This window comes from Procambarus clarkii, chromosome 14, assembly GCF_040958095.1.
Source record: "Procambarus clarkii isolate CNS0578487 chromosome 14, FALCON_Pclarkii_2.0, whole genome shotgun sequence".
NCBI lineage: Eukaryota > Metazoa > Arthropoda > Malacostraca > Decapoda > Cambaridae > Procambarus > Procambarus clarkii.
This window is the reverse complement of record NC_091163.1, coordinates 11923662-11947670: the sequence shown is the minus strand read 5'-3', so window position 1 is coordinate 11947670 and position 24009 is coordinate 11923662. Positions and strand designations below refer to the sequence as shown.

The 24009-nt window shown below is 47.5% G+C and overlaps 2 protein-coding genes across 5 annotated transcripts in view; one reads left to right on the top strand and one right to left on the bottom strand.

The window, feature by feature from the left end:
• Positions 1-24009, top strand: part of LOC123771567 (Dihydrouridine synthase 1) — a 171918-nt gene that overhangs the window by 39418 nt on the left and 108491 nt on the right. Inside the window, exon 1 of one of the 4 annotated variants that reach the window (XM_069324392.1) lies at positions 18123-18239. The exons of the other annotated variants lie outside the window; for them this stretch is intronic. The gene's annotated coding sequence lies outside the window, so the exon portion shown is untranslated. Of the gene's footprint in view, positions 1-18122; positions 18240-24009 lie in introns of those variants that run through there. 4 annotated transcript variants of the gene reach the window in all.
• On the bottom strand, positions 19180-22211 carry LOC138364690 (G surface protein, allelic form 156-like). The gene is made up of 3 exons (XM_069324671.1): positions 22178-22211; positions 21298-21879; positions 19180-19628 (listed from the first exon to the last, which is right to left on the bottom strand). The coding sequence occupies exons 1-3, from the start codon at positions 22209-22211 to the stop codon at positions 19180-19182; spliced, it is 1065 nt and encodes a 354-aa protein (XP_069180772.1).

Here is a 24009-nt window from a genome sequence, read left to right as displayed (position 1 = left end):
CCGGGGCTTAGCGTCCCCATGGCCCGGTCGTTGACCAGGCCTCCTGGTTGCTGGACTGATCAACCAGGCTGTTGGACGCGGCTGCTCGCAGCCTGACGTATGAGTCACAGCCTGGTTGATCAGGTATCCTTTGGAGGTGCTTATCCAGTTCTTTTTTGAACACTGTGAGGGGTTTGCCAGTTATGCCCCTTATGTGTAGCGGAAGCGTGTTGAACAGTCTCGGGTCTCTGATGTTGATAGAGTTCTCTCTGAGAGTTCTCTTTCAGAGTACCTGTTGCACCTCTGCTTTTCAACGGGGGTATTCTGCACATCCTGCCATGTCTTCTGGTCTCATGTGATGTTATTTCTGTGTGCAGGTTTGGGACCAGCCCCTCTAATATTTTCCACGTGTAAATTATTATGTATCTCTCCCGCCTGCGCTCAAGGGAGTACAGATTTAGGCTCTTTAGTCAGTCCCAGTAATTTAGATGCTTTACTGAGTGGATTCCAGCAGTAAAGGATCTCTGCACGCTCTCCAGGTCAGCAATTTCTCCAGCTTTGAAAGGGGCTGTCATTGTGCAGCAGTACTCCACTCTAGAGAGCACAAGCATTTTGAAAAGTATCATCATTGGTATAGCATCTCTAGTGTGAAAAGTTCTTGTTATCCAACCTGTCATTTTTCTTGCAGTTGTGACGGCTACTTTATTATGTTCTTTAAAGGTAAGGTCTTCCGACATGAGTGCACCAAGATCCTTTACATTGCCTTTTCGTTCTATGTTATGATTTGCCTGAGTTTTGCACGTGGTTTCCGTTTTTATATTTTCATTTTTTCCGTAGCGCATGAGCTGGAACTTATCTTCATTAAACACCATATTATTTTCTGTAGCTCATAGAAAGACCTGATCTACATCTGATTGGAGGTTTGCCATGTCCTCTATGTTGCCTACTCTCATGAAGATCCTAGTGTCATCTGCAAAGGATGATACAGTGCTATAGGTTGTGTTCATGTCTATGTCCGATATGAGGATGAGAAAAAGTACTGGAGCAAGCTCAGTACCCTGGGGGACTGAGCTCGAACCGCTTCCTTGTCTCTTCCTCCAGAGTCTCTCCTACGGCTGTGGTCCCACATGCGCTTGTTTCTGGGGGACTCCCGAGTCACCCGGCGGTTGCTTGAGGGTCTGTGCGGGTCAAAGCCTGAACTTTGCGATGATGGTCTACCCGCCGGGTCGGGTTTGGCTTTGTTGGCTGTTCTGGTTCCTTCGGGGACGTCCCTTCTGCCTCTCACGCGATTGCTGGGTTCGGCCCCCGGGAGCGCCTTGCGTCGGCTGCTGCATCGCTGGCTTCCTCTTCAAGTTTTTCGGGGTTCAGTGCCTTGGCGCCTGTCCGAGCCCTTGCTCGATGTGTCACGGACGCATCGTCTCTCGGCTGTGGCTTTGTGATCAGTGCTCACCAGGCTGGCCAGGGATGGCGGGGGTCCGTCCTTCCGTCGAGCCCACAGCACTGTGCGGGAGTTTGCGGCAGTATGGTTTGCTCTTCGGAGGGTTCGGGTCGCTCATGGATCGACAATCCGGCTCCATTCAAACTGTTCCCCGATGGTTCATTGCCTGAACCGAGGGGGTTGATGCAGTTCTTGGCTTTTTGGCGCTGGTCACTTTGGGTGACTCGTCTGCTGAGTTCTCGAGGTTTGACTCTCCTGGCGGTTCACGTTTGGGGAGTGTCCAACATCTTGGCGGATGACCTGTCTCGTTTCGTTCCCCTGTCCACGGAATGGACGGTCGACGCCGACTCCTTCCATTGGCTATGCCAGACGTTTGGGTGCCCTGAGGTGGACCTCTTCGAGTCGGCGTGGTCGTTGCCCCTTTCACTATATGTGACGCCCTTTCCCAACTGCAAGGCTGTGGAGGTCGATGCCTTTCGGCAGGACTGGTTGAGGTGGGGGTTCCTGTACCTCTTCCCCTCGGTTTAGCTGTTGTTCCAAGTCCTGACTCGCTTCGAGACGTACCAGGGGAGGGTAGTTCTCTTGGCCCCGCGGTGGCCAGCCCAGCCTTGGTTTCAGGCGCTACTTGCTCGGTGTCCGAACCCAAAGGTTTTCCTGCGGCTCTGCCTTTCCCAGCAGATCATACTGGTGTGTCACATGGCTTGTTCCATATTCTCCTTGAGTCTTTGCATATGGTGTTTTTGACTCGAGTTTATCATCATCTCTATGGTGATCAGGTGGCTTCCTTGTTAGTGTCCTACCTGCAGGCTTCGTCTCGGCGACAATATGAAGTTTCCTGGCAGTACTTCCAGTTCTTTTTGACTCTTCGTCGTTGTGCTTCGCTTTCGGTTCGGGTGGTGTTGTCCTTTCTCTCTTGGTTGTTCCAGGACTGTCATCTTATGCCGAATACTGTCTCTTCGCATTGTGTGGCACTGGCAGAGCCGCTTCAGCTTGCTTTCGGTATTGATGTTACTTCTGCGCTGTTTCGCAACCTGTCTTGTCTGTTGTTTCACGAGGGAGGGATGTTTTTCCTCCTCCCGGTCGGGGGGAGGGAGGGGTGTTTTTTGTGTGTTTTGATGTCCAGCCTCAGAACTGAAGGGTGGATGGCGGGGCTCTGGGGCTCCCCCCTACCCCCTCCAGGGAGGAGGAGCTGCGCAGAGAGCAGCGCGGCGATGTGTGATATCCTGGTCATTTGCTCGTTTCTTTTTGGGGAGTTCTATCCACTTGTTCGGCTTTTAGTCCCAAATTTTCACCAGAATAGGGATTTATTTTGGGACGCTTACCTTTCTGGGCGCCTGACCCAATCGATGGCAGACATAGAATGCTTCCAACCACACGGGGGTTTCTATAGGCCATTGCTCCCCATGCCTCTCTGAGGGGGGTCAGGTTCTGGCTCGTGGTCCCCAGTAGGCCCACAGAACTTCATTCTGATGCCAAAGTCTGACATTAGCATATCAGTCTGGATAGCTCCAAGGAGCCTCCTGGTCTCATCAAGACAATTATGTTTAATTACATTCAACGCTGTTATTTTCAGGTTGGCATTCAATCCCTGATGGTTAAAGTGGGTGGGAATTGTTCTTTCGTTCCATCTTCATGTCCCAGCTCCTTGTACTCAAATCCCTTCCAAGTGCTATATAGTCATACTGGCTTAGTGCTTTCTCCTGATAATTATCTTGCCTTATGTCGTGCTAGTGTGTTTGGTGCACAGATGATGTTCTTCCTGAGGTTCTGCTAGCCAGCTTTTTATTCTCAGGGTAATCCAAGTCTGCATTTTCTGCTTTTAAGCCCTTTTGCTTTCCAGAAAAGTCAGCCTCCTCTACCAAGGTGCCATTGTGAGTAAGCTAGGAGAGTTAGTGAAGTTTTTTTTTTTCCCAGTAATCAAGCTTTGATTGTAAAGAACTGCTCTCTGTTGATGAGTCCCCAGTAGGTCTTTGTCCCCAGAGGAGCACACCTTAAAACAAAAATAGGCAACCTTATCTATCTAGACCTAAATGTATCCTAGAGCTAATAGTTACGTATGTGGACTATACAAGTCTTAGGATTATTTTTGATTAGATCTAAGATTTATGTTTTCAGGCCTAGATAGACTAGGTTGCTGGAATTGCTTAAATGATTAATTTAAGATGTGAGAGAAGTGTAATAAGATGCAAGACTGCCATGTGAAAGACTGAAAGATAGACAAAGGAGTAAGCAACTGCATGCACAAGTTGAGCTGCAACTGGATAATGCTATATACTTTTATTACAAAAAATAATATTTTTAAAAGAAAGAAACTGATAGAGGTAAGTGGTAACGCTGATCACCAGCTGATTAAAACACTACTGATCAAATTCCTTATGTTTCTAGGTAAGGCTACGCTGTAGGCGGCAATGTTGGGGCATCAAGGTAAGTACCACACCGCCACAAGTGTTGAGTTTACCTTCAGTCTCTGGCTCCGGACGTGTCTTGTTGCTGCCAGTTGTGTACAACACACTACTGAGGTGCAGTAACACTACACCTGGATGTTTCCACTTCTCCTGGGTGCTGCTACAGTGTAGCAACACTACACCTGGATGTTTCCACTACACCTGGGTGCTGCTACAGTGTAGCAACACTACACCTGGATGTTTCCACTTCTCCTGGGTGCTGCTACAGTGTAGCAACACTACACCTGGATGTTTCCACTACACCTGGGTGCTGCTACAGTGTAGCAACACTACACCTGGATGTTTCCACTTCTCCTGGGTGCTGCTACAGTGTAGCAACACTACACCTGGATGTTTCCACTACACCTGGGTGCTGCTACAGTGTAGCAACACTACACCTGGATGTTTCCACTTCTCCTGGGTGCTGCTACAGTGTAGCAACACTACACCTGGATGTTTCCACTTCTCCTGGGTGCTGCTACAGTGTAGCAACACTACACCTGGATGTTTCCACTTCTCCTGGGTGCTGCTACAGTGTAGCAACACTACACCTGGGTGCTGCTACAGTGTAGCAACACCCACACCTGGGCCACAGTGTAGCAACACCCACACCTGGGCCACAGTGTAGCAACACACACACCTGGGACACAGTGTAGCAACACACACACCTGGGACACAGTGTAGCAACACCCACACCTGGGCCACAGTGTAGCAACACCCACACCTGGGCCACAGTGTAGCAACACACACACCTGGGCCACAGTGTAGCAACACACACACCTGGGACACAGTGTAGCAACACCCACACCTGGGCCACAGTGTAGCAACACCCACACCTGGGCCACAGTGTAGCAACACACACACCTGGGCCACAGTGTAGCAACACCCACACCTGGGCCACAGTGTAGCAACACCCACACCTGGGCCACAGTGTAGCAACACCCACATCTGTCCAATTTACAGAAAGACAGCTTCCTATCAGCTTCCTGCAATAGTCAGAAGGCAGCAATAGCAATTAAAACAAGAGAGGTTGACAGCCATTCATGAGAGCATAGCTACACGTGACGAATAAGACTGTCCCTTCACCAAACAAGAACTAATCTGACCCAAGAAAGGAGGTAAGGACACTGCACCAGGTGCTAGTAACATTACATACTCAATGATCGCACATGGGGCCTCGTAGCCTGGTGGATAGAGCGCAGGACTCGTAATTCTGTGGCGCGGGTTCGATTCCCGCACGAGGCAGAAACAAATGGGCAAAGTTTCTTTCACCCTGAATGCCCCTGTTACCTAGCAGTAAATAGGTACCTGGGAGTTAGTCAGCTGTCACGGGCTGCTTCCTGGGGGTGGAGGCCTTGTCGAGGACCGGGCCGCGGGGACACTAAAGCCCCGAAATCATCTCAAGATAACCTCAAGAAGATGCAGGTCCTGCTGGAGAACAAGGGATATTGGGCGTTATCAATACATCTCGGCAGCAAGACAAACTACTGACCTCTTGGAAGAAAGCAAACATATTTCTAATTTCTAAGCATAAGGAACCTGGCAATTACAGACCAATTCCACTTATATTTAACATTATGAATTAGTAAAACCACAGAAAGAATAATCTTAAATAGGCTTTTGTGGAAAGCTGAAGACCTGCATAAGCACGTATTTGGCTTCACAAGAGGAGTACAGTTGGTTCTGCCAACTGCATAGCAATATTACTAGGAGCAGTTAACTGTGATCCGGCTATAGTGATCTTTCTTGTTTTAGAAAAAAAAAACATTCATGCTTGCCAACCCGCAAGCAACTTTACTCAAATTAAGCAAAACAGGCGCCAGGAAAGGTGCTTGCATGGCTTCAAGATGATGGTAGTCACAGGTATGACAGAGTAAGGCTGCTAGGTCAAGTGTCAGACGACCAAGTACATGAAAATGGGACTCCACCAGGAGTCTTAGCCCTTGTTAACATCCATAGAGAAAACCTCGTGACCTTCACATTTACAGGTGTTATATTTCTACGCTATGCTGATGATTTAGCATTAGTTGTCACAGGCTCTTGAATTTTGAATAAAGCTCAGGGTGCAATAAAGTAACATCTGAATGCAGCATTTTAAAGCTAAAAATATCTGTACATAAATCTAAGGCAGTGAGATTAGGTGGCAACACTCCAGACAGGCACCTACACATTCAAGACATTAACCTTCAGTAGGTTACACACTATAAATATTTTGGAGTGTGCATACACTCTAAAATGCTATTCAACAAGCAAATTCAATTTCTGGGGAGAAAGCGAAATCTTGACAAAATATAATGAGAGCAATCACAAGGCCCCGTCTAGGAACGGGTCTCACAGTGTTAAGAATGATTTATATGCTGTTTGTTCCCTAGTTGACTATGCAGTGCCTGGCTTACTCTTTCTCCTGTCCAGCGGTTAGAGGAGAAAGTGTAGCAGGAGCCACAGTGTAGGAGGAGCCACAGTGTAGGAGTCAAAGTATAAGAGAAGCCACAGTGTACCAGCACCCACAATGTAGGAGGAGCCACAGCGTAGGAGCCACGGTGTAGGAGCTGGAGCCACAGTGTAGGAGGAGCCAGTGTAGGAGCTATGTTGTAGAAGCCACGATGTAGGAGGAGCCACAGTGTAGGGGGAGCCACAGTGTAGAAGCCAGTGTAGGAGGAGCCACAGTGTAGGAGGAGCCACAGAGTAGGAGGAGCCACAGTGTAGGAGCCATAGTGTAAGAGCCACAATGTAGGAGGCACAGTGTAGGAAGAGCCATTGTAGGAGGAGCCACAGTGTAAGGGGAGCCATAGTGTACGAGCCACAGTGTAGGAGCCACTGTAGGATGAGACAGTGTAGGAGCCACAGTGTAGGAGCCACTGTAGGATGAGATAGTGTAGGAGGAGCCACAGTGTAGGGGGAGCCACTGTAGGATGAGACAGTGTAGGAGGAGCCACTGTAGGATGAGACAGTGTAGGAGCCACTGTGCCATTGTAGGATGAGACAGTGTAGGAGGAGCCACAGTGTAGGGGGAGCCACAGTGTAGGGGGAGCCACAGTGTAGGGAGAGCCACCGTGTAGGAGCCACAGTGTAGGAGCCACCGTGTAGGAGCCACAGTGTAGGAGCCACAGTGTAGGAGCCATAGTTTAGGAAGACCACAGCTGGTCGCCAAGTATGAGGCTAGAGAGAGAGCGGGCCGCGTGGGCAGCGGTCCTGGGAAGGTGGCCCACACAATGCTGGCCTCAGTGTAGGAAGGTTCAGTGTATACTGAAGACATCATAACAATAACCAACGTTGTTAGTGACTCCACTGACGGTGTGTGAAGCATTACTAACTATCGCCAGCAGGCCAATTACGCATAATATTACCGTGACACCTTTGTACAATATCGTAATGTTGCAGCATTTGTTATCCTCTGGCGTCGCTGTTACGTTCCTGAGTTTTAATTGAATGGAGGATATTAATATATGCTGCAACTTGTGTATAACTTCTTGATTAAGGCTTGCAAGTTGCAGAAGGTTGGAGGACATCAACCCATCCTTCTGTATATATATATATATATATATATATATATATATATATATATATCCTGCAGCTCCTCCGACATCCCGTTCTCCCGCCCTGGGCCCACCACACCCAGGACATCACAGCCAGACCCAGGACATCACAGCCAGACCCAGGACATCATAGCCAGACCCAGGACGTCACAGCCAGACCCAGGACGTCACAGCCAGACCCAGGACATCATAGCCAGACCCAGGACATCACAGCCAGACCCAGGACATCATAGCCAGACCCAGGACGTCACAGCCAGACCCAGGACGTCACAGCCAGACCCAGGACATCATAGCCAGACCCAGGACGTCACAGCCAGACCCAGGACATCACAGCCAGACCCAGGACATCACAGCCAGACCCAGGACGTCACAGCCAGACCCAGGACGTCACAGCCAGACCCAGGACATCACAGCCAGACCCATGACATCACAGCCAGGCCCAGGACGTCACAGCCAGACCCAGGACATCACAGCCAGACCCAGGACGTCACAGCCAGACCCAGGACATCACAGCCAGACCCAGGACATCACAGCCAGACCCAGGACATCACAGCCAGACCCAGGACATCATAGCCAGACCCAGGACGTCACAGCCAGACCCAGGACGTCACAGCCAGACCCAGGACATCACAGCCAGACCCAGGACGTCACAGCCAGACCCAGGACATCACAGCCAGACCCAGGACATCACAGCCAGACCCAGGACGTCACAGCCAGACCCAGGACATCCCAGCCAGACCCAGGACGTCACAGCCAGACCCTGGACGTCACAGCCAGACCCAGGACATCCCAGCCAGACCCAGGACGTCCCAGCCAGACCCAGGACGTCACAGCCAGACCCAGGACGTCACAGCCAGACCCAGGACATCACAGCCAGACCCAGGACATCACAGCCAGACCCAGGACATCACAGCCAGGCCCAGGACATCACAGCCAGACCCAGGACATCACAGCCAGACCCAGGACATCACAGCCAGGCCCAGGACATCACAACCAGACCCAGGACATCACAGCCAGACCCAGGACATCACAGCCAGACCCAGGACATCACAGCCAGACCCAGGACATCACAGCCAGACCCAGACCACCAGATTAACCCCAAGACATTACCGACATTCAGCTGGTTCCAACAATAAAGAAAAAGGTCACGTTTCAGGCTTGGTAAACTCCAGCAGTAATAACAAGTGACTTTGAGCCTGAGTTTTCCTGCCACCATTGTGTGTTGTGGTGGACGTTGCCTCGGACGCCCCGACATAAAAGAATGTATAATGTTGGTGCGAGGGGCTGGGCTCGCATGGAAATTAATTGCTGGAAGTCTTAGAGACGTGTTATAAACGTCTACGCCACTGAGCCCGTCTTTTATGGCACCTTTTGGAAGCATTTTCTCTTAAGGTGAAGGGTTCTCGAGTCCACCTGGATAATACGACAGAGGTGCAACGAGTCCCTAACCCTTGATATATTGTCAACGAGATTGTGTGGCTTGATTGATGCAGTTTGGTTATGCTATATAAAGATCATTTGGCATAACGGTGCTGGATTGATGAGGAAGATGTTTAAGACGTTTGAAAGTCTCCAGAATGCAATGCTGGAGACACACACACACACACACATACATATATATATATATATATATATATATATATATATATATATATATATATATATATATATATATATGCGAACAAGCCTGAATGGTCCCCAGGACAATATGCAACTGAAAAACTCACACCCCAGAAGTGACTCGAACCCATACTCCCAGGAGCAACGCAACTGGTATGTACAAGACGCCTTAATCCACTTGACCATCACGACCGGACAAAATGAGGTGATAGCCGAGGCTATTTGAACCACCCCACCGCCGGCACTCGGATAGTAATCTTGGGCATAGCATTTTACCAAATCACCTCATTCTTTGGGGCACACGTGAGGAACACAAATGCGAACATATATATATATATATATATATATATATATATATATATATATATATATATATATATATATATATATATATAATCACAGTCGAAATCACATAATTTCGAGGCTATGGAGTGACTTGAACCAGTTGAAATTGAAATTGAAATAAGTTTATTGAGGTAAAATACACACAAAGAGATGAGGTAGCTCAAGCTATTCTCACCCCGTTATTGAACCAGTGTTCTGGGGATTCACAGACACCTCTCTTTAACCGACTGTGTTAAGGTCGGTTAAGGCAGGTGTCTGGGGATAATCAGCACGCTGGTTCAAGTCACTTCATTGTCTCAAAATGATTTTATTGATACATCTCGCCATTGTGATATCTTTGTGATCTGAGTGTGGTGTAAGAAGTAAACACAATTACCGGAGGCCAGAGTCTGCGGTAATTGTCGACTGTAAAGTCTTTCTTTACAGTCAACAATTGGGTTCCGGTTCGGGTCCTCCAGAACCTCTCGGTAAATTCAATAGATTTCCGGGTTGGTCGACTTTTAACCCCATCGTGGCCGAGTCGGTTAAGGCTGGTGTTTGCGAACACAACAGCATTGTGACTATTGTTAATTTTCTGATGGATATTTTCCACTCAACGCAAATACCTTCTCCCATTTGGAGGGTGAAGAAACACTGGCTCACTTTATCTTTTATATTTTATTGTTCGACGTTTGGTCAGCAATGTGACATCTTCAGGAATCACTATATACAGGAGACACGGGTGTTCTGAGCTTCCATGTAGAAACCCAACCACTTTGACTGGACGGTAGAGCGCCGGTCTCGCGTCCTGAAGGTCGGCGTTCAATCCCCGACCGTCTGTGTGGCTGGGCACCATTCCTTCCCTCAGTCCCATCCCTAATCCTTATCCTGATCCCTTCCAAGTGCTGTATAGTCGTAATGGCTTGGTGCTTTCCCGTGAAAATTAAAAAAAAAAATCCATGCAGAAACAGCTATAATTATAGAGATTATAGTAGTGTCTTGAAAACTAGCGGCATCATTGGTATGGCATCCCTTGTGTGAATCGTGACAGCTACGTGTGTGACTTGTGCTCTTTAATGGTAAGGTCTTCCGACAATATTACTCCTAGATCCTTTACACTGCTTTTCCGTTTTGTAGTGTGCTTGGACTGTGTTTTATATATGGTTTCCGTTTTGATATTTTCGTTTTTTTTCCATAGCGCAGGAGCTGGAACTTATTTTTATTAAGCGCAGCTGGAACTTATTTTTATTATCATATTATTATTTGTGGTCCATTGAAAGACCTAATTTACATGAGATTGGAGGTTTGCCGTATCCTCTAAATTGTGTACTCGCATGAAAATCCTAATATCATCTGCAAACGCTGATACAGTACTGTAGTTTGTATCCGTCTGATATTAGGGTGGGAAAAACGTAACGGAGTAAGTACGGTACCTTGGGGGACTGAGCTTTTCCCAGTAGATGATCCGGAGTTTACTGTGTTGACTATTACACTCGGGGTTGTGTGTGGTAGCAAGTTGAAGATCCATCTCCCTACTTTGTCAGGAATTCCTTTTACACGTATTTTGTTTGCAATAACACCATCTTGAGGTTATCTTCAGATTATTTCGGGGCTTAGCGTCCCCTCGGCCCGGTCCTTGACCAGGCCTCCTTTTTTGTTACACCCCCCCATCCCAGGAAGCAGCCCGTAGTAGCTGTCTAACTCCCAGGTACCTATTTACTGCTAGGTAACAGAGGCATCAGGGAGGAAAGAAACATTTTGCCCATTTGTCTCCGCCTCCACCGGGGATCGAACCCGGAACCTCAGGACTACGAATCCGAAGCGCTGTCCACTCAGCTGTCAGGCGCCCTATGGTTACATTACCCTATGGTCACAAATGTAACCCACCATGGTTACATTTGTCGGAAGCTTTTGCTAAGTCTGTGTATGTTACATCTGTTTATTTTTTATTTTTTTTTTTGTTATAGATATATACAAGAGTTGTTACATTCTTGTAGAGCCACTAGTACGCGTAGCGTTTCGGGCAGGTCCCTGGAATACGATCCCCGCCGCGAAGAATCGTTTTTACAACCAAGTACACATTTTACTGTTGAGTTAAACAGAGGCTACAGTTAAGGAATTGCGCCCAGTAAATCCTCCCCGGCCTGGATACGAACCCATGACATGACAAGCGTTCATCTTCACCATCACCACCACCATCATCATCACCAGCATCACCACCATCATCATCACCAGCATCACCACCATCATCAGCAGCACCACCATCACCACCACCATCATCAGCAGCACCACCAGCATCACCACCACCATCACCAACAACATCACCACCACCACCATCATCATCATCACCACCACCACCACCACCATCATCATCATCATCATCATCATCATCATCATCATCATCATCATCATCATCATCACCACCACCACCACCACCACCACCACCACCACCACCATCATCATCATCTCCACCATCACCACCACCACCATCACCACCACCACCTTCATCATCACCATCACCATCATCACCACCATCATCACCACCACTACCACCATCACCACCACCACCACCATCACCACCACCACCACCATCACCACCACCACCACCATCACCACCACCACCACCATCACCACCACCACCACCACCATCACCACCACCACCATCACCATCACCACCTTCCACCACCACCACCATCACCATCACCACCACCACCACCACCATCACCACCACCACCATCACCACCACCACCACCACCACCACCATCACCACCACCACCACCATCACCACCACCACCACCACCACCACCACCATCACCACCACCACCATCACCACCACCACCACCATCACCACCACCACCACCATCACCACCACCACCACCACCACCACCACCACCATCACCACCACCACCATCACCACCACCATCACCACCACCACCACCACCATCACCACCATCACCACCACCATCACCACCATCACCACCATCACCACCATCACCATCACCACCACCACCACCATCACCACCATCACCACCACCATCACCACCACCACCATCACCACCACCATCACCACCATCACCACCACCATCACCACCACCATCACCACCACCATCACCATCACCACCACCACCACCACCACCATCACCACCATCACCACCACCATCACCACCACCATCACCACCACCACCATCACCACCACCACCACCACCACCACCACCACCACCATCACCACCACCATCACCACCACCACCACCACCACCACCACCACCATCACCACCACCACCATCACCACCACCACCATCACCACCACCACCACCACCATCACCACCATCACCACCACCATCACCACCATCACCACCATCACCACCACCTCCACCACCACCACCATCACCAGGGGTCCGGGATGAACCCTTCCCAGCAGAGATTTAAGTGTTAAGTAATAGATGTGTGGAGCTTCACTTGTTATTGATTAGCACGTGTGGCCGTGGAGCCTGGAGCCTCTTGGTCGTCTGAGGCGGTACGGTACGCCCCCAGCCAGGTCCCCCCTCACCACCAGCCAGGTCCCCGCCTCACCACCAGCCAGGTCCCCCCCTCACCACCAGCCAGGTCCCCCCCCCCCCTCACCACCAGCCAGGTCCCCCCCTCACCACCAGCAAGGTCCCCCCCTCACCCCCAGCCAGGTCCCCCCCTCGCCACCAGCCATGTCCCCCCCTCACCCCCAGCCAGGTCCCAGTAATATATATAGGCCCTTTGGACTATTTTTACATTACGGGCTATTCATGCCCGTGCCACCTCTTGGGTGGCTTAATCTTTATCAATCTTATTTTAACAGATAAGGTATCTGGCATAACCTCCGGGGTATGGTATATGTGGTTAAACCTCCAGGGTATGTTTCCCTCGCCATCTGCACTTCACAAAATATATGTTTCGTTGCTGCTGATGAGTCTGGCATCATCAGTAGTCATCAACTTATCCAGGTGTCGCTGCATTGATACCTAACCAGTTCAATCATCTATTCATATGTGTCCTTAATATGCAGTAATAGTATATGTGATAACGTACATTGAGAGATTAGATTCTAGTGTGATTACTGGCCCCAGTTACCCGTCTGGGGATGGAAGGTACACTCATCATTGAGTAAACTCATCATTAAGTAAACTCATCGTTGAGTATATTGCAGCGTGTTCATATTCAAGAGAGGTTGACTGTTTGCGTGCAGGTGTGAGTGGCGCCAATTAGTCAGGTATAAATAGCAGCCTTATGCAGTTACTGGTATTGATCTTGGATCATAACTTGTCTGGAAATGAAGTTTTGCTTCCATAAAGTTTGAACTGCGCATATGACAACATGTGAAGATCAACCATCCTGGCTTATTGAGCGTCATCACGGCATGTAAAGGGTTGCTAAGCACATAGAAAGGATTAAGTTCTTTCTTCGTTTCCAAAATGATTATTAAATAACCTTACGGGTAATTCCAGTCTTCTTTTGTATAGTTTTCAGCTCCTTGAGTCACATCGTGTTTTTCTTACCCAACATTTGCTGCACTGTTGGTCCAGTTTACCTTGAAGGAGTAATGACTCAAACACCTGGGAGTCGGGAGCCGGTCGGCCGAGCGGACAGCACGTTGGACTTGTGATCTTGTGGTCCTGGGTTCGATCCCAGGCGCCGGCGAGAAACAATGGGCAGTTTCTTTCACCCTATGCCCCTGTTACCTAGCAGTAAAATAGGTACCTGGGTGTTAGTCAGCTGTCACGGGCTGCTTCCTGGGGGTGGAGGCCTGGTCGAGGACCGGGCCGCGGGGACACTGAAGCCCCGAAATCATCTCAAGATAACCTCAAGATAACCTTAAGTCTCAGCTTGTGCTGAAAAGCTGGCAGATTGTTTGAAAGTTGTGGAACAAACAGGTTTCTCCCAGGAAGTTTGGTGCTAAAGTTATTTACGGGTTGCTTAATATCAACAAGAAACAGTTGGTCTAAGAGCCACTCTACCTTGTCAAACTCTGTAACTGCTCTTCCTCTCTTAATTTACCAGCAAAAACATGTTATTCGTGGAAGATGTTGAGAGGGGCCATCACAGCGTGTCTTCACTATGTCACTCGCCCTCAACATGGTGGAGACACGCCTTCAGTTTCTTCAAGACGCAGCATGATTTGGCGCAGTTGTAGGGCTCGAGAGTCAGTGAGGGTCGTAATTCAACCCGTTCTCTTACAAATTAGCTCGCTTTCCGCTCGTATGCGTTACATAAGGCCAAAAATGGTCGTAATAGAAAATGGAAGCGGCTGGCGACAGTAACGTACTGTCCCGTTTTCTGTTTTGGGTCCTCTGGTAGTTTAGGAAAGGACACTTTTAAATTTTCCATTTTCTTGACGTTGGGAAACGTTAGGAAAATTTCCTGCTCTCCTAACCTACCAGAGGACCCAAAACTTGCTGCTTTCGGTCCATTTTATTTGGAAAATTAATTTTCATTTTGTTGAAAATTCCAGTACGGCGATTTTTGGCCGTAGTGCATTCGAACGAAAAGCTTAGATTTTTAACACAACTAATGTTGCATATTGCAGTGGAGGTGAAGAAGTCCGTTCCTGCACTGATCAAAGTATTTGGTCAGATGTGCACCAATCATTGTTATCTCATCTCCATTTTCCATATATACTTCAGTGACAGAACTTTGTTTCAAGAGCCCGTAGAATAAACCACTTGGCTTTGTCCATTCAGTAAGCCAAGGACAAGCCTTATGTATGTGATGGTGTTTGTGTCATAAGACAAACACTAACATCTGAGATGTTCATGACATCACTTGTCTCATCAGCTGCCAAGGACAAAAATCAACATCATGACATAACAACCCAGTGATTCTACAGTGCACTACCATGCCATTCAAGCTCATGTTTTCAGAGTTGTTCAGTGCACCTGTGCAGAGTGTAGAGCTCCAATAACCTTACGTTCTTCATAAAGTTACCGTCTGTAGGAAGGTTTTAAATAGTGGCGGCTTAACCTCATAACTCACATCTCTCACATCTTGAGCTATTTGTCTGGAGGAAGAGTTAAGCCAGCTTGATTATATAACACATGGATGGGTTATGGGGAAGGATGTGAAGGTTGTGAGGACGGAGTGGTGGGAGGGTGCCCAGTCGCTCGGGCCCTTGGAGATGGAAGGTCGACCTGTAGGAGGCGAGGCCGTCCTCGTACCCATCAGTCCATGTAGATGGGTTGCTCAAGGGTTTTTGTTGTCAGTAAAGATGCTTCTAATATCAAAGTTAGTCACCAGACATATTATTTCAGCATTCTAAATTCACTTGGGAATTCCTCATGCGTTTTGTGCATACCTATCAGTGACGACGGGAGCGTGAGTCTAGCTCTCTGTGCCCTGCCTCCTACCGGTTTATATCTGACGCGCTAATGGCCGCTTTCAACATTAACTTTTTCATCCTATTTGTTCTTAAAGTTGTGGAGACCATTGGCTTCAGCAGCCTCTTCACTCTATGGTACTTGGCCACCACCCGTGCACACAACCACAACTTCCTCACATACCTACAATTCTATTGCGTGTCCACCTTCCACGGATGTCCCCTTGTCCTCAACTTTGTAGCTTACGTAGGGTTCCTTTGTCAACTTTGTTTATTCCCCATCAGGAACTTGTATGTAGTGATCATATTCCCCCTTTTTTTCTCCTCAAAGGTTGTGAGGGTCAACGTGGCCTCATAGCTGAGGACTTGGTACTCCAGTACCCAGTCTAGTGCCTTTGGTGTTATCCTCACTTTCTCTTCATCTTTATGTAATAATCTGTGACGAACTGAGTCAAAGCTTTCTGGCAGTCTAGGAAGAAGCAGTCTACCCATCCTTCTCATGTCTTGTTTTAGTGATCCTGTCATAGAACTCAATGAGGTTTGTTAAACTATGATTTTCCTCTGAAGCCGTGTTGTGCCTCTGTTATAAACTTTTCCTCCACAAATGTTCTACAATCCATCTTCTGATGACTTTTTCCAGTATTTTGCATGGAATGCATGTTAATGACACTGATGTATAGTTCATGTCTGCTCCCTTTCTTGAGTACTGGAATTACATTTGCATTTTTCCAGACTTCCTGTTAGCTCTCCCATCTCTAGTGTAATGCTGAACACCACAGTTAATGGCAACACCCGCACTGCTTCCCTCAGTGTCCATGGTGGTATCTGGTCTGCTCCTACGGGTTTGCTACATACAATTCCTCCAGGTATCTTTTTACCTCTTCAACATTAATTTAAATTTTGTTTAGCGTTGTTTTTGGCCGTGTTGTCACCTCTTCTTGTACACCAATCTGCTTCCGGGTTGTAGACCTCCTGAAACTTTGTGTTGAGTTCTTCACACACTTCGTCTTTCTCCAAGAGTGTTCCTCCCTTTCCCTGCAGTTTGGTCACATGGTCTCGTATCGGCGACTTTCTCCATATATGGCTATATAACAGCCTAGGTTGGCTCATTGCTTTTACCGCAATGTTATTTCCAAACTGGGGCTCTGCTGCCCTGCTCATTCTTGTGTGGTCATTCCTGACCCCTGCGTAGTTTGCCTCTGTACCCATGTCGCTCTAGAATTTCCATGCCTTCTTGGTCTTCATTTTCTCCGCACACTGTTGACCAATAGGTATGCTGTTTTCCTTTCGTCCACTTCCCACCTGAGAGGTTGGGCACCATTCCTTTCCCCCGTCCTATCCCAAGGCCTTATCCTGACCCCTTACCTGTGCTATATAGTCGTAATGGCTTGGCGCTCTCCCTGATAGTTCCCTTCCCTCCTGAGAGGCATGAACTGTTCCGTTGCTTCTCTGTATTTCAAGATGTGTCAAGACTTCTATCTCATTTGCTGACTTTAATCCCATTTCAAACTCCCATTGAACTCCTGCAGGTGAGCCCTAATATCCTCTTATTCTCCCCCTCTTCTGTATTCTCTCATTCTCTTGATCCTGTTTCAGACTTTATCCTTCAGTTGTACAGTGTTATTGTCTGCGTATTCTCAGAGTTGTGCTCGCTAAGATAAAGTTCAGCTTCTGGAGTTGAATTTGCCTCTACAACCTGCTCCTTTAGGTCAGTCCATTTACCCACTACCCTTACGCTGAAAGAAAACTTTCTAACACATCTAAGACACATCTGAGTCTCAAGCTTCCATCCGTGCCCGCTTGCTCTATTGGTATTATTGGTAAACAATCCTTCTGTTTCCACCCTATCCCTCTAAGTATTTTTGTTTATATTATGAGAATGTTTCTACTAAGTGTTTGTTCCTGCTGGAACAGACATAAACTCTGTACGTGGCGGCGTGTACTGCTGCAATTACTCGCCCACTTATCTTGTGTCACATCTACTGGCGTGTTTTTGTGTGCGTGTATGTTGGTGTTTCTGTGTCGTCTTATCTTTATTTTTATGTGTGTGCGCACGTTGGCGTTTTTTTTTGTGTGTGTGCACGCACGCACGCGTGCATGCGTGCGTGTGTGATTGCTTTTGCGAGTTCATGCGTGCATGATTGCTTTTGCGAGTTCATGCGTGCATGTATCTTCTTTCTATTTTTTAGGATCACACCTCTTGTGTTTGGTAGGGGGGAAAATAGATGAATGCGCGCTTGCTTTGGGTTATGAATGCACGCGTATGCGCGTGGGAATACTGTATGTGTGTGTGCATGTACCCGCACGCGCGTGCGTGCTTGCATCTATGAGGGGAGTACGGTGGCAGCGTGTGGCGACATCTGGCATTGCGCGGTTGCCGGGACGCCGCATTCCAGCCGCGAATATTGGCAACGTGGAGCGCGAGCGTGTCAGTTCGCGTTTGTCGGGTGGGGAGGCAGGTCATGCCCGCTCCTTGTAGTCTCTTCTCTCTCTCTTCCCTCCTTCCCTCTCCCTCTCTCTCTATACCCAGTCATCTGGATATCGTCAGTACCGGAGTGGTAAATGTTAAATAACAATACAGGACGATAGCCGGTTATTTACGTGACTCTGGAAGGCCATTGGCATACTTTATTGGGAAAAGACTGTGACTGGATCTGATGAGAACCTTCCTACCAGGACGCGATGTGCGGGGCTTGTGACTGGTACAAGACACGGTAACTGGTTCAGAGGTCGCCTCGTACACCGTAACTGTGTCGATAGTATCGTGCCGCAGCGTCCTGTTGCCGCATATTATATATATATATATATATATATATATATATATATATATATATATATATATATATATATATATATATATATATATATGTATACTGTGGTAATTTGTGTGTGTGTGTGTGTGTGGCGTTCGCGTGTGTGTGGCGTTGAGGCCGCGTTGGTGGTAAATGTTGGGTTGATGTGAAATATGGTTGTGGTGCTGGTCAGGATGGTAGTGGGTGAGGTTGATGTGATGCTGGTAGTGCGTATGGTTGGTGTGATGATGGGTTGTGGCTGATGTGATGATGGTAGTCGTTGTGGTTGATGTTGCTTGTGGTTGGAGTGATAATGGTAGTGTTTGCGATTACCTCAAGTCGTTATGGTTGATGTGACAGCGTTTGTGGTTGATTATGATGGATGTAGTTGATGTGGTTGTGGTTAATAATGTGTTAGCGGTTGTCGTTGATGTGAAGATGGTAGAGGTTCCTGTGTGGGGGTGTGGTGGTGGGGGATGATGGTGATGGGGGTAGTGATGTTGGTGGTGGTAGTGGTGATGGTGGTGGGGGATGATGGTGATGGGGGGTAGTGATGTTGGTGGTGGTAGTGGTGATGGTGGTGGGGGATGATGGTGATGGGGGGTAGTGATGTTGGTGGTGATGGTGATGGGGATAGTGGTGATGATGGTGGTGGTGGAGGAGGAGGAGGAGGAGGATGTGGTAAATGGTGACCTAGAATAATGTCTCATGTGTTGTCAATACGACTGCAGGTACCAATGCAGGTGTTGCCCGTGGTAATGATGATACAGGTGTTGCCTGTGGTTATGGTGACGCAGGTGTTGTCTGTGGTAATGGTGACACAGGTGTTGTCTGTGGTAATGGTGACACAGGTGTTGTCTGTGGTAATGGTGACACAGGTGTTGTCTGTGGTAATGATGACACAGGTGTTGTCTGTGGTAATGGTGACACAGGTGTTGTCTGTGGTAATGGTGACACAGGTGTTGTCTGTGGTAATGGTGACACAGGTGTTGTCTGTGGTAATGGTGACACAGGTGTTGTCTGTGGTAATGGTGACGCAGGTGTTGCCTGTAGTAATGATGACGCAGGTGTTGTCTGTGGTAATGGTGACACAGGTGTTACCTGTGGTAATGGTGACGCAGGTGTTGTCTGTGGTAATGATGACGCAGGTGTTGTCTGTGGTAATGGTGACACAGGTGTTTGTGGTAATAGTGACACAGGTGTTGTCTGCGGTAATTGATTTGTTCATTCCTGCTCTCAGTCATCTGAGGTTGAGCTTCAGCTTCTCTCTCTCTGTCTTGTAATGGAAGATCTCGTCTTAACGACCATCATTTCCCTTCCTCATCACTTCGTAATTTCCTGACATGCCTTGGTACTTCTTCCGTCTGTTTAGCACCGTTTAGGGAGATCTCAAGGGTAGATCTTTCCCTTTTTAGTACCTGCCAATTCTCCTGTAGTCAGACATTTTCTTAGGTTGTAAGACCTTCAACTAGACTTTTGGGAGCCGGTCGGCCGAGCGGACAGCACGCTGGGCTTGTGATCTTGTGGTCCTGGGTTCGATCCCAGGCGAAGGCGAGAAACAATGGGCAGAGTTTCTTTCACCCTATGCCCCTGTTATCTATCAGTAAAAGATGTACCTGGGTGTTAGCTGTCACGGGCTGCTTCCTGGGAGTGGAGGCCTGGTCGAGGACCGGGCCGCGGGGACACTGAAATCCCCGAAATCATCTCAAGATAACCTCTCAAGATAGGCCAATAATTTTATGTAATACTTTCGCTTCTGCGGCTCTTTGTGATCTAGATGCTATCTCGTTTTCTTTGCAAACAAACATTAATAGGGACTTAGATAGAATGTGTTTTGCACTAATTTCGGGTTTGATGTCAGTTTGTCCCTGACTTCTCGCCTAATGTTTTTTTTTTTTTATCCTGGTTGTTGCAGTCTTTGGGTTCCTTTACTGCTTTTTTTTTTCCTTCTCTCTAACCACTTATTCCACAGCAGTGGTGCAAGGACTGTGCCTTGAGGTACAGAACTTTTTACTGCACTTGAACTTATTTGATTGACTGTTACTCTCTGCATTCTCTTGGCAAAGTTGAACATCCAACGCTCCCCTTTACCCTTTATTCCTTGTTATCTCATTTTATGAGCTGGTAATAAACACGGAAAAGGACTCGCTATCACTTCAAGACGATCTAAATAAGGTTTTGAAATGGTCAAAAGATTGGCACATGAAATTTAATGGTGACAAATGTAAGGTTATGAGGCTTGGTAATGATGATAGAGTTACAAGATACGAGCTAAATTGTGTTGAGATTGCGAAGTCTGATTGGTGTTGTTCTTCAGCTGTATCTTGCTCTGGTTGGGCCCCATTTAGATTATGCAATTCAGTTTTGGTTGTCGTACTATAGAATGGATATAAATTCTCTAGAGCGCATCCAGCGTAGGATGACAATGTTAATCCCACAAATTAGAAACCTGTCATATGAAGAAAGATTGACAAAGCTTAAATTACATTCTCAAGAAATGCGAAGAGTTAGGTGTGACATGATAAAGATGTACAAATGGATGAATGGACATAACAAAGGGGATATTAAAAGTATCCACACAGGCAACACGAAACAATGGGTATAAATTAGATAAGTTTCGATTTCGGAAATACCTGGGTAAATACTGGTTCGGTAACAGGGTTGTTGATTTGTGGAATCAGTTACCGTGTAACGTGGTTGTGGGGGGTAAGGGGGGTTCCCTTGATTGTTTCATGCGTGGGTTGGACATGTATGTATATGAGTGGGATTGGGTGGTTATAAATAGGAGCTGCCTCGTATGGGTTAATAGGCATTCTGCATTTACATTCATTCTTATGTTCTTTTGTAATGGTAACACAGGTGTTGCCTGTGGTAATGGTGACACAGGTGTTGCCTGTGGTAATGGTGACGCAGGTGTTGCCTGTGGTAATGGTGACGCAGGTGTTGCCTGTGGTAATGGTGACGCAGGTGTTGCCTGTGGTAATGGTGACGCAGGTGTTGCCTGTGGTAATGGTGACGCAGGTGTTGCCTGTGGTAATGGTGACGCAGGTGTTGCCTGTGGTAATGGTGACGCGGGTGTTGCCTGTGGTAATGGTGACGCAGGTGTTGCCTGTGGTAATGGTGACGCAGGTGTTGCCTGTGGTAATGGTGACGCAGGTGTTGCCTGTGGTAATGGTGACGCAGGTGTTGCCTGTGGTAATGGTGACGCAGGTGTTGCCTGTGGTAATGGTGACGCAGGTGTTGCCTGTGGTAATGGTGACGCAGGTGTTGCCTGTGGTAATGGTGACGCAGGTGTTGCCTGTGGTAATGGTGACGCAGGTGTTGCCTGTGGTAATGGTGACGCAGGTGTTGCCTGTGGTAATGGTGACGCAGGTGTTGCCTGTGGTAATGGTGACGCAGGTGTTGCCTGTGGTAATGGTGACGCAGGTGTTGTCAGGCAAGAATTGGTGATGTTAACTCAAGGTTTGAAGGTAAGTCCATGTTACTCTTGAAGCTCTCTCTAAGCTTATGAGAGACACTTATGCTTTAATCACACACTCATAATTTCCCAAACACACTCACTGCCTCTAGGGGGGAGACACACACACACACACACACACACACACACACACACACACACACACACACACACACACACACACACACACACATACATACATACACACACACACACACTCTCACTGCTACTAATACTAGCGGAGTACCACAGGGTTCAGTTCTTGCACCAGTAATGTTCATCGTGTACATAAACGATCTACCAGAAGGAACACATAATTACATGAGCATGTTTGCGGATGATGCTAAGATACTGGGGAAGACAGGAGACGCAGACGATTGCAATGCCCTTCAAAATGATCTAGATAAAACAATTGCTTGGAGCGTCAAGTGGCAAATGGAATTCAATGTGAATAAATGCCATGTTATGGAATGTGGAATTGGAGAAAATAGACTACACACAACTTAAAAATTATGTGGAAAGGAATTACAGAACTCTAATAAAGAACGAGACCTGGGGGGGGGGGAGGTTGGATAGTAAACTGTCGCCAGAGGAAGACATAAAGAACATTGTGAGAGGAGCGTGATGCGTCGCTTTCCAACTTCACACTTGCTTTTAATTATATGGAGGGTGAAATACTAAAAAAAACTTCCGAGATGAGGAAGGGTAAAGACTAAATTACCGAAGAGGAAAATATGATGAGATGAGGAACTTCAAAGGGGAATACCATGGGGAACAGAACTCAGAGAGAAGACTGTACAGGATATGATGGACTGTGTCACACACAAGTGCCAGGAAGCGGCAGGCAGATTTATCCCAGTCCGAAAGTATAAAAACGAAAAGCAACAGAAGAATCCGTGGTTCAATCAGGAATGTAAGGTAGCGAAGCAATTGAGTAAAATAACATGGAGAAACTACAGGAATAACAGAACACCAGAGAGCAGGCAGAGATTCCAGAGGGCCAGAAGGAGTACCTCAGAGTGAGGAGAGAAGCAGAGAGACAGTATGAAAGTGACATCACGAGTAAAGCTAAGACCCAACCAAAGCTGCTCCACAGTCACATCAGGAGGAAAACAGCAGTGAAGGAGCAAGTGATGAAGCTGAGAAAAGTGGAAAACAGATACATAGAGAATGACAAGGAGGTGTGTGAAGAACTCAACAGGAGGTCTTCACAAAAGAACAAGGAGAAGCCCCTGCACTAAATGAGGAGGCAAACCAAGTAACCTTGGGGGAATTTGACCTCATCATTGATGAGGTCAAAAGGAATCTGTTGGAGCTGAATGTCACAAAGGCTGTTGGGCCTGACAGAATCTCACCATGTATACTAAAAGAAGGTGCAGAAACACTTAAGTGTGCCACTCTCTATGGTGTACAACAGATCACTGGAAACAGGAGACTTACCGGAAAGCTGGAAGACAGCTAATGTAGTCCCAATATGCAAAAAGGATGACAGGCAAAAGGCACTGAACTACAGGCCAGTTTCCCTAACTTGTATACCATGCAAGGTGATGGAGAAGATCGTGAGGAAAAGGCTCGTAGAGCATCTGGAGGGAAATAGCTTTGCAACACACCACCAGCATGGGTTCAGAGATGGTAAATCGTGCCTCACAGGTTTAATAGAATTCTATGACCAAGCAACACAAATTAGGCAAGAAAGAGAAGGGTGGGCAGACTGTATTTTCTTGGACTGTCAGAAATCCTTTGACACAGTACCCCATAAAAGGCTGTTAAAAAAGTTGCAGCAACAGGCAGGCGTAAAAGGTTAGGTGCTCCAGTGGATAGGGGAGTATCTAAGCAACGGGAAACAGACATCAGAGTGGCGAGATGTCACCAGTGGAGTCCCATAGGGCTCTTTCCTTGGACCCATCCTGTTTCTAATATATATAAACGATCTTACAGAGGGAATAGACTCATTCCTCTCAATGTTTGCTGATGCAAAAAATTCTGAGAAGAATCAAGACAGATAAAGATAGACTACATGATGACCTGGACAAACTGGAGGAATGGTCTAGACACTGGGTACTAAAGTTCAACTCCAGA

Coding starts and splice junctions, on each gene's coding strand:
- LOC138364690 (XM_069324671.1), bottom strand. CDS start 22,211: ATGAACATTACTGGTGCAAGAACTGAACCCTGTG. Junction 21,880..22,177: donor TGCAAGAACTGAACCCTGTG/GTACTCCGCTAG, acceptor CCATTACCACAG/GCAACACCTGCGTCACCATT. Junction 19,629..21,297: donor AAAAGAACATAAGAATGAAT/GTAAATGCAGAA, acceptor CCATTACCACAG/ACAACACCTGCGTCATCATT.